Source organism: Phragmites australis, chromosome 24, assembly GCF_958298935.1.
Source record: "Phragmites australis chromosome 24, lpPhrAust1.1, whole genome shotgun sequence".
NCBI classification, from domain to species: Eukaryota; Viridiplantae; Streptophyta; class Magnoliopsida; order Poales; family Poaceae; genus Phragmites; species Phragmites australis.
Window position 1 is genome coordinate 12,924,127 of NC_084944.1, and position 10,906 is coordinate 12,935,032.

The 10,906-nt window shown below is 39.9% G+C and overlaps 1 protein-coding gene across 1 annotated transcript; it reads left to right on the forward strand.

The window, feature by feature from the left end:
* The first annotated feature begins 1,031 nt into the window (after window positions 1–1,031).
* On the forward strand, window positions 1,032–10,525 carry LOC133907940 (uncharacterized). The gene is made up of 3 exons (XM_062350069.1): window positions 1,032–1,543; window positions 2,222–2,466; window positions 10,286–10,525. Exons 1-2 carry the CDS (start codon window positions 1,136–1,138, stop codon window positions 2,390–2,392), a joined length of 579 nt encoding a protein of 192 aa, XP_062206053.1. The 5' UTR covers window positions 1,032–1,135; the 3' UTR covers window positions 2,393–2,466; window positions 10,286–10,525.
* The last annotated feature ends 381 nt before the right edge of the window (window positions 10,526–10,906 follow it).

Genomic DNA, 10,906 nt, shown 5'->3' on the forward strand with positions numbered 1-10,906 from the left:
ATATATTCTAACAAATTTGGCCCAATCAAATCTTTTTTTTGGAGGGGGATGAAGGATCAATGGAGTTGTTCCTAAGGACTAGAAATTCAGATATGCAAATAAAGCATAAGATCAACGGGGGCTTTACCATACCTTCTATCACGTGATCAAGATGAATGCTCCCTCCTGGTTGCTACAGAGTACATCTGATTGAACTTGATTACTAGTTTATTGTTGGAAGGCAAACAAGAATTAGATTGAGGGTTTAGGATTGGAAGGTAGAAGTTGGTCTCAGGGATGCAAAGAGACATAAGCAGGCATGGTATTATTAAGCTCTGGCTTCGACTTGGGCTTTAGAAGAGCCAATGGACTCCAATGACTTGGAGGTTCGCGCACCCACACCGTCACCAATGCGCTCGTTCTACGCTGGAGTTGTAACCCAGTCGGACGAGTGGGTTGTGTATATAGCATTTTCGTTAATTATTCAGTGTAACAATTACTCGGTAGAGCAAAGCATTCCATGAAATCAATCAAAAGGATTAATAGATCTACTCGTCGCAATTAGTGTAACAACCCGGATTCCTTAAATGATTTCAAGTCCTTGAATCTCTGTTACTCTCTCCAGTCACAAATAATTATCGTTTTGCATTGCATGCAATCAACCGTTTCAAACTTAGGTTACAAATTACTTTTTATGTATTGAGTTTGAATATTTAACAACAATATGGGTAGGTTTGTCTCGAAAAGTAATTTCATACTATTATACTTTTGCTATATTTTATTAAATATATTATAATAAAAAGTAGTAGTCAAAGCTGTACTTTGAGAACTGTGTTGTTATCAAAAATATAATTTATTTGTGATTGAAGAGAGTAGTTTGAGGTTCATTGCTTGGACAAATAGGATTGACTCGTGTTCAATAATGTTGGTGAACATAAAAAAGACTAACAACATGATTTTTGATTTAGCACATATTATACATGACCTGAAAATTGTCAAGTGATTAAAAAAATCTTGCACATTACAATTCACTTGGCACATGTTCACAGATGGCAAAACGTGGGCCACCGGCCATTTCCTAACTGCAGATATCCCGACAGCCAACGCGCCGCCACTCTTCCCACCACTCACCGCCACTGCTCCTGCCCATCATCCCATGGCCGCGCCCGTGCCGCCCTCCCCGGCGAGCCCCGCCGCGCGCCCGGCGACGCCCCTCCTCCCGACCATGGCGGACATCATGGCGACGTCGCGCGCGCAGGGCCTGCGCGTGCGCCTAAGCACGGTGGGGCCCTTCTTCCGCGTCACGGCGGCCACCCGCGGCAGCGAAGGGGAGGAGGCCGTGGAGCTGGGCCGTGCCGAGGGCGCCGTCCGGCCGTGGCCCAGCGGCGCCGTGCTGCACCTCGACTCCATGCGAATGACGCGCGCCACGCTGGAGGTAGCCGACCGGCCCCTGTTCGGGCTGGGGATTTTCCTAGGCGCCGTCGCTATCCGCCATGGCTACGACGCCGGGTGCGCGCGCGCCGAGCTGCTCGCCATTAACGACACGCCGCTCTACCACGACAAGGTTTGCCAACATGCTGCAATCCTTGACATCTTTTTTTTTTTAGATAACGCAATCCTTTACATCTTTTTTTTTAGATAACGCAATGCTTGATCTAGACGAACAAAAATGGTTTTGCGCTGCTGAATATATACTGTGCTGATATGGTGATGCTGCACAAAAATAGTTTCTTAGAGTTGATTGGCTTCGTAATTTGAGGTGTGGTGTGAAAAAAATCACTTCTTCTGATACCAAGTTTGGTCACTTGTTCTTATGAATAGTTTGCTCTGATAAGTGTCGTCTTACACGGAATATAATTAAAGCGTGCAGTTTGAAAGTAACTGTTAAAGAAGAATTAATGCTAACAAAATAAAATTAGGTGTTTGATAAATTTCTTTTTTTATGATAAGTGTTTGCAGATAATTGCTGGACATCTGAACATTAGTCACTTCCCTTGTCCATAATCAAATAGTTCCAGCAACTACTTAATAGAAATAAATGAGTTAAGAATTTGCATGCTGCAACAATAGATGTAGATGATTTCAAGTCCTTAATTTATCGGTACTTGTTTCTTAGAGTGTTGGATATCAACTACCCCCTACAGCATTTTGCAAGTGCTTTATAGTGGTGGACGTTTTCCCCCTTTATTTTGTTTGAGCAGCACGTTTGGTTGTTCTTGACTTGTGCTTTTTTTGTTTTCAGCTCGTTAGATTCTATACAAGGATGGGTTTCAAAGCAGTGCACGAGGTAGATGGATCGTCGATCGCTGATCTTGCTCACATGTTAGTCTGGGGTGGTAGGGGCACAAGAATGGATGCTGATATCGAAGAGCTTCTTATTAAGTGGGCGAAAAGATTCAGATCTCATGACTAAAGACTGATAAGTTTTGTTTATAATGAGATATGCATTCTTTGCAGCATGCAAATCTAGATTGGACAAAATATAAGGTACGAGCCTTGCCTATGTTTTTTCCTGACCTACAATTACTTCACTTCAAGATTTTGCTATGTTGCGGTTGTTTAATATAACAGTTGCATTGCTTATAAGTCTCGTATGCTGTGAACGTTAATTGATTAGATTTGCACTGGCTGCAAAGCAAATGTTTTTTAGGAATTGGGGAGCACATTTTCCCTACAATAAAACCAAATTTCCTGATTGACATGGCTCAACATTTTTTCTTGCGATAACACGTGAACGCGAAGCTTGGACGTCTTTTCTATATAGAAGAGCATAATCCGAAACAATCAACTCTGCAGTCTGCAGAGGATTAGGACACCCCCTCTCATTCCTCCATGCAGATTGGCAACCTTACAACCTCATAGTGGGGAACGGGTTAGCTATGCTAGTTTAAAAACAAAATTTTTCTACCGTCTTCATTCTAGAAATCATACAAATAGGAGATCATAGATTGTTACCACTTAACGCGCATTGCAGCGAAAGAAGAGTTAAATTAGACCGATCCAATATCGTGCATGTTAAACTCTTCGAGCAGCTTCTCGATCAGATCCACGACTAGCCCCGCGCAGGTGGTCACTCTCCTCGACCAGTTTCCGAGCAGTGGTCGTGCTTCTTGCCCAGTTCCGAGCAGCGAAGAGGAAGTAATCGATCACCTCAACCAGCTCCGCGATTGTGTAGAGGAAGTAGTCGATCAAACCAGGCGCTCGCGCTCCTCAACCACCCCTACGTTGGTGCATCACGCCCCTCGACCACAGAAGTGGCGGCCAGGGTTTTGGTGGCAGAATCACCTCGAGCGCCCATGGCTCCTGCCTCTTCTTATATAGAGTACACTAATGGATCTTTAATCACATTAAATCTCATCATAACTCTAAACCCAAATGGACTTTTAATCATATTAAATCTCACTCGCAGATCCAATTCGCATATGTGATCGCCTTTAGGGCAAATCACCAACAATCTTCCACTTGCACTAGAGTTGATTCATACAAGTTTTAAATTCCATTCCCTTAAGTGTGTAACCCGTTAGGTTCATATGTAAATGGCTGCTACCTAAACCCCTTTCCGAATTGTAAGTCAATAGCGATACCTAACAGGACATAATGACTCTTGAATGCACACAAAAATCATATCCCCGAATCTTGATATACTCATGCACCAATCCCTTTACCACACGATACTAGTCAAGTTCAAGACAAAATTCGTACCACCCTTGTGATAACTCAACCAGTCACTCGATTAAATAGTTGATTCATCATGATTAACTCTTTAATCATATTGGTATGGTCATGCACTTTCTCAATCCAACTACCTCGAGGAGTCCAGAGATATCTCTCGTTATCTAGAAGGGGTAAATTCCATCTTGATCGCTCATATCCCACGACATATTTTATAACATACCCAAAAATCATGATTAACTTTTTAATCATATTGGCATGGTCATGCACTTTCTCAATCCAACTATCTTGCGGAGTCCAGAGATATCTCTCTCGTTATCTAAAAGGGGTAAATTCCATCTTGATCGCTCATATCCCACGACATGTTTTATAACATACCCAAAAGCAACCTTTATAACTATCTAGTTACGGAATAGCGTTTTGAAGGTCCAAAGTGTGTTACTATACATTCTGGAATCAATGATGATTTCAGGTCAAAGGATTTTGCAGGTACACCATTTGAGATAACAACTGATGACATATCATAAATAACAATTCCAAAAGTATTTCAAGATGGGTCTATCTGACATCATGTTCGTTAACATGTGCCCATATTATTGATTTGATATTTTATATCTATGATCCATAAAACATGATCGTCAATCAATATATGTACTGGTTTGTGAATCATCATTGTTGCACGTGATGATATTAAACTAGGAACCATTTTAGAATAACATCAAATAATGAGTCTCATGAGCAAATCATATACTTACTGATCAATGTCTATAATAATTATTCAAAGAATATAGTAACAAATTACTCGAGACAACACAAACATAAAAGTGATACAATCATCCTCGTGATCGCCTTTACGGCATATCACCAAAACTGTCCTACTTGCACTAGAGCCAATTACATAGGTATCCAATAGCTATTGTTCGATAGTGCACATTCTTTCAGGCTATAGGATAAGACAAGCTAACTAATCCAATCCGCTGGGTATCCATATCTATTGCATGTATCTACATCACTTCAATATTCAATTCAAAGCGACGTATCCAAGCCAAAGTACATGCTCAATATTATGGTGGTACTAATGCTCCCAGTTCTCGAGCAATAGGTCTACTATCAACGATAGAGATCCATTGGATTGAACATATTGCAAACAACATATCATTCAGAAACTAATTTTCTAATCCAAGCAATTTCCAATACTACTTCAAAAGTTGTGTGCCTTAGCAATAATTGTAGAGTAGGCAACAGTTGTTGCATAAAACATGTTTAGCTCACTGTTCCATCATTTAGATAAAACCAGATTTAACACCATGATTCCTTTGTTGGTTTGGTATCTAGCATCGATGTAACCATTTACAATGATCTTTTTCTTTTCTCCAAAAACCATGGTCATATTCTCGTTCTTATCAGTTACTAGAGGATGATTTTTCTTGATGACTATGAACATGACTTGTGGTTGATATCAAGATTTCCCTACTCATCAGGTGTCACAACACGCTGAGTATCGTAAAGACTAATGCTACATGGCATTAGCAAGAAACATTACTTGGAATCCTGCATATTGAACTATTTCAATAACTTGTCAATGTGTGTTCTTTGGTTTAATCTCATTAGTCTTTTTCTGGGCTTTTTATTTAGGATATCGTGCTCATCATGTGTCACCACACACTGATTCTCGCAAGTGCCAACACTTTGGCCTCCTTTTATCGATCTCTATAGATCTTTTTGCCCTATTTATATTGTCTTTCCCATAACTTCATCTTGAAACCATTTCTCAATGAAGATTTGAGAAATTTAATGCATTGGATTGTCACCCCGATCAATAATATGTCATATATATTTATGGGATCAGAAACTCAAATGCGCTCCCACTAGCTATGCTATAAACACAAGGTTCTTGCTCACTCTCGATGGAGTCAATCTCTTTTGGCCATCTCATTAGAGTGAAAAATCAAACTCTGAGATGCTCACCTCAATCCACAGATGGACTTTTGAAGCTTGCATATAGCTTCTCGGCATGTTTAGGATTACCAAAGCCTTCAGGCTATATCACATACACACCCAACTTAGGTTTTCGTTAAGGAAAGTCATTTTGACATCATAATATACATCATCGCTAGGATGATCCCGGTAGAGTTTAGCATTGCGTAATCAACACTTTGAATTACCATGAAACTTATCACCACCAATCGTGCTATACCGACGTGAGCATTTGCATCAACATCTATCTTTTTAAAAAAATCCAATTACACTCAATAGTTTTTATACTATTGGGTGGATTGGGTGGATCGACCAAGTTCTAAACTTGGTTTTCTCTGATGGATTATAATTTGGATCTCATGCCCCCAAGCCATCTCTCATAGTATAGTTCTATCATTGCTTTTGTATAGTCCTTGGGCTCATTATTGTCTAACAATAATATATCATGTTTCTCTGTGGTAAGGAATATAAACCTCTTAGTTGTACGACTGACTCTTTCTGATTGACATGGGGTTGGCGTCTCCACAATAGGTTCTACAATATTTTTCATATCCAGTTCTGGTTCAGTAGGAGCTGAAACGCTTTTTGATGATTTCCGAATCTTTTCGAGTTGCACCGTGCTCCCACTAACTTTCCTTGAGAGGAGCTCTTTCTCTAAAAAGATACCATTTCGGGCTACAAACACGTTGTCTTCTCTCCGTTTATAAAAATAATATCCTTTGGTTTTCCTAGGATACCACACAAAGAAGCATTTATCTGATTTGGGAGTGAGCTTATCGGACGTCAAACGTTTTACATAAGCTTCACAACTCTAGATCTTAAGGAAAGACAACACAGGATAGTTCCTCTATATGTCATATGGCGCCTCCTCCATAGACTTAGATGAAACCCTATTTAACATGAAAGCAACAATTTTTATACCGTATCCCAGAAAGACAATGAATGATCAAATTAGCTCATCATATACTGAACAATGTCCAACAAAGTATGGTTTGTTCGTTTAGACACCTATTTTATGAAGACATGTCGTGTGGAGTCAACTGTGAAACAATTCCACATTGCTTTAGATGACCATCAAATCATGTATCAAGTATTCATCTCCACAATCCAATCGTTGGAATGTAATTATCTTGCCCATATAATTTTATACCGCATTTTGAAACTTCTTGAACTTTTTGTAGGATTCAGATTTGTACCGATAACCACTTTTAGCTATAGAGCTCCTCAGCCCGCATACATCTGTATGTACAAGAGCTAATAACTCAGTCGCTCTTTCTCCTAGATGGTGAAAAGTAACTTAGTTATCTTGCCAAGTAAACAAGATTCGTACATGTCAAATAATGCAAAATCAAATGAATCTTAAAGACCATATCTATGAAACTTCTCCATACGTCTCTTATTCATATAACACAAGTAACAATGCGAAATAGAAATGGGGCCAGACAATGTTATATACTCACATGTCCTAAAAAATCCATTCATCGATGGATCATGACTGGACCAAGTTGCTAGAAAGCTAAACAACATTTATCCACAATCCTCTACTTCTAAAGTAGATTTTATGATCATAGTTAAGTTAAGATCGGAATAACAATTATATCATTCAAAATTCCGAGGGTAATAGTGAAGCTACAGTGCCAATCGGCCAACACAACAATCATTTGCTATACTGCCGATGCATATATCAACTTCACATTTTACCAAAAATTCTAGTTTGATTCTAGTATCAACCACCTAAGCGTTACAAGAGAAAATGGCAAGATCCAAGTCTATATCATTGGTATCTAGGTCTAGAACTTTGAACTATGATCGTATGACTACGGCTCTTTAAGTGCTATGCCCTACTTTCTAAACATGTACACAAGCGAGGTTTTCATTATCAAGTATCCTTTAGCCAAGCTTGGTTCTCCACAAAGTAATATGCCTTTCAATCATATTGAAGTCATATTCAATGAGAAACAATGGACATAAAGTGAGTAATTATGGTATTTCTTATAAACTCATTGAGTTACAAGATAGCATAATTGAGTTAGTTCATCAGGAAAAGAACACATCCTTTGCATCATTGAGTGAGAACAATTCCCAATTCAATCAATCGTCACAATTTAATCTGGAATGGTAAGGGGAACTACTTCTAAAATCTACAACAATATATGCAACGCTTTTAACACCATGTTTGTGTCTATTCTCCACTAAACAATTTATCAGAAGATACTACCACTATATGTTTTGAAACCGTTTCCCTCTAACGCCATACAATAGATCAAGATCCATATATATTCAACTAGGTTCTAGTGAGCTTTTACATCACTGCTAGAAACCTAGGTGATATAGGTAAGCAACATATTGCTAATCACACCTCTATGTAACTCTTATTTATTGGGTAGCATCCAATGCCCCGACACCCAACACCATGCCTCAAGCCCAAAACCATTTTGATAGCTTGTTAAGTAAATCAACACTATACATTTAGATGTCCGACATCCACCCTAACTGGTTAAGATATATGACGGCATCTTGCTTTGGCAGCCCTACCAAACAATGATCAAAACATATATAGGTGCAACTATTGAAAGAACATCAATTACTCTTAATTTTTCTATGAGAAGTTATTCTATCATGGTAATCATATCCATCACATATAAAACATGAAGGAATAGTATAACATGAATATAGATAAACATCACATGCAATCATATTAACTGTGACATAGTATGACCCTTTTATATGGTGATCTCCATCGTCACGGTCATGTCCTCCGGGTCATCATGCTCCAAGTCTCTTTGATAATGTGCTAATCTATTACACATAATAGCACTAGATGAATTACATGAAAAAAAGAAGCATCACAAGTCGACATACAGTCCGTTATATAATAGCATGACAGCGTTTGGCTGCAATTAACCACACATCCATAATAAGGTCATACCAGTCACAATATTCTCTGTTAAGCGTAGAAACAAATTCTAATGTCGCGACATGAACATGTTATTATAACAATCTATACGCAACGGCAAATACATAGATCGTATCTATAAAATCGTTATAAAAATCTCATCGAATTAATTATATCAAGCCGATTCTGAGTCATTCACAATACCTCAATTTTCACTAGATCAATCATATTGATCATCACGTGAGGTTTTTCAGAAACGATGACAACACACACAACCTCGATCTGCTGTTCTTCCAACCATGCAGCAACGTGCTGTTAGCCTCGATGGTGATTCCAGCTAGTAGGGGCAGGTCGCACGCGTGGCCAGGTGGGAGATCGAGCTAATCTTTTTAGTTGTGTGATTCCGTCGACTCACACCTCATTCCGATCCCAAACTTACCAAACTGTGCATCGACCCATCTATCACATGAACCGATCACAAGAACAATAATAGATTGTATCTATTACTACCATATATCATCTATATGTGATCGATCTAGATTTTATGCATGTAGACTCTGATACCACTGTTGGGGAACGGGTTGGGTTGGCTACGCTAGCCTAAAAACAAAATTTTCTACTGTATTCATCCATGAAACCATGTAAGTAGGAGATCATAGATGTTATCACTTGACGCACAGTGCAGCGGAAGAAGAGTTAGAGTGGACCAATCCAACGTCGTGCGCGTCAAACTCCTTGAGCAACTTCTCGATCAGATCCGTGATCAACCTCACGTAGGTGGTCATGCTTCTCGACCAGTTTCGAGCAGCGAAGAGGAAGTAATCGATCACCTCGACCAACTCCGTGATCGTGTAAAGGAAGTAGTCGATCAACCAGGCGCTCGCGCTCCTCGACCACCCCTAAGCGAGTGTGTCATGCCCCTTGATCACAGAGCACGATTAGCACCGCGATCTTCATATCGAGGAGATTAGCGCTCAATAGCAGCAACATCTCTACGGTATCCACACGTACAAGGATGGAACGTCGTACACTAGTATGCTAGCACCGCGCGCCCAATTAGGGTTTCGCAGGGAGTTCAGGAAGAAGTGGCAGCTAGGGTTTTAGTGGCGGAATCACCTCGAGCACCCACGGCTCCTGCCTCTTCTTATATAGAGTACGCTAATGAGCCTTTAATTACATTAAAACTCATTGTGACTCTAAACCTTAATAGACTTTTAATCATATTAAATCTTACTCGTAGATCCAATCCGCATATGCGATCGCCTCTAACGCAAATCACTAACACCTCAACCACACATGGATCAGCAATTAGGAGGATGTTTGGATGAGGAGGTGTGAATTTTTAGAATTTGGTCCAGATACCCCGCCGAAGCAGGCCCTTAAGAGTTAAAAAACCGGGCTGTAAATCGTAATCACACATCATTTTGTACCCAACTGAAGAGTCTGCCACATCATATTTAAAGTCAACTCCATAGATTACATGAAATCATTCGGCAAGCTAGTAGATAGAGTCCTGAAGAAACACTCCAGTAGTTCGTTTTCGTATCATAGAATCGTTTTAGTCTACACGTTCAGCAAGTGTAATTGATCGAAAGGATAGGCGGAAAGGACAAAGGGGATTTTATTGGAAAAAGGGGTAATGGCGTGATGTAAATTTTGTGGTGTTCTCCAAATGCTACGTATCGTCTTTCTGCTTTCGTCTGCATTTATCTGATTGCAAGCAATTCCTGGCTGATGACAAATGAACATTGTTCTTTCCAGAGATGGGAAATTCTGAGGTTCTGCTGTTTATTTCACCTGGCTTGACACCCTGATCACTGCTAGGAGTATATACTGATTGTATCGCGAAGCTCGCAAGGAGAGCATGGTTGAAGCATCCCAAGTTCCTATAGGAATTAAGGTAAAAGCTGTGTAAATGAGCTCCAAACAAGTAAATTTCAAAGCATGACGATGGTGATACCTGATACTCTTTTAATTTATAAGAAAGCAGTTCCATTGTTATCTTGTCTCTGTTTTGATAACCATTGTTTTGCATCGTAAAGTTTCGGTCAGATACAAGGATGTTCCGTTGTTATCATGTCTCTGTTTTTTCCATCTCCTAGAACCATTTTGGCCGTCCAAAATTCACAGATCCGATCCACAATGGTGATATCCTTGTAACCTTTTCCGTAGCAGTTAACTGAATACTGATGGATGTCGACATTACATTTTGTGTAGAAAGAAGCCATGCACAAATGCTGGTTCTGCCTAGGGAAGGGGATGAACCCTTGAAACAGGATGCCTGAATGTGCTCGAAGCCAAGTCTTTGGTTCAGCATCTTGGCTAGGGCCATGGAGAGGTATTTGTCCTTTTCAACCTGCCCAGAGTGTAGTAAACTCCCAT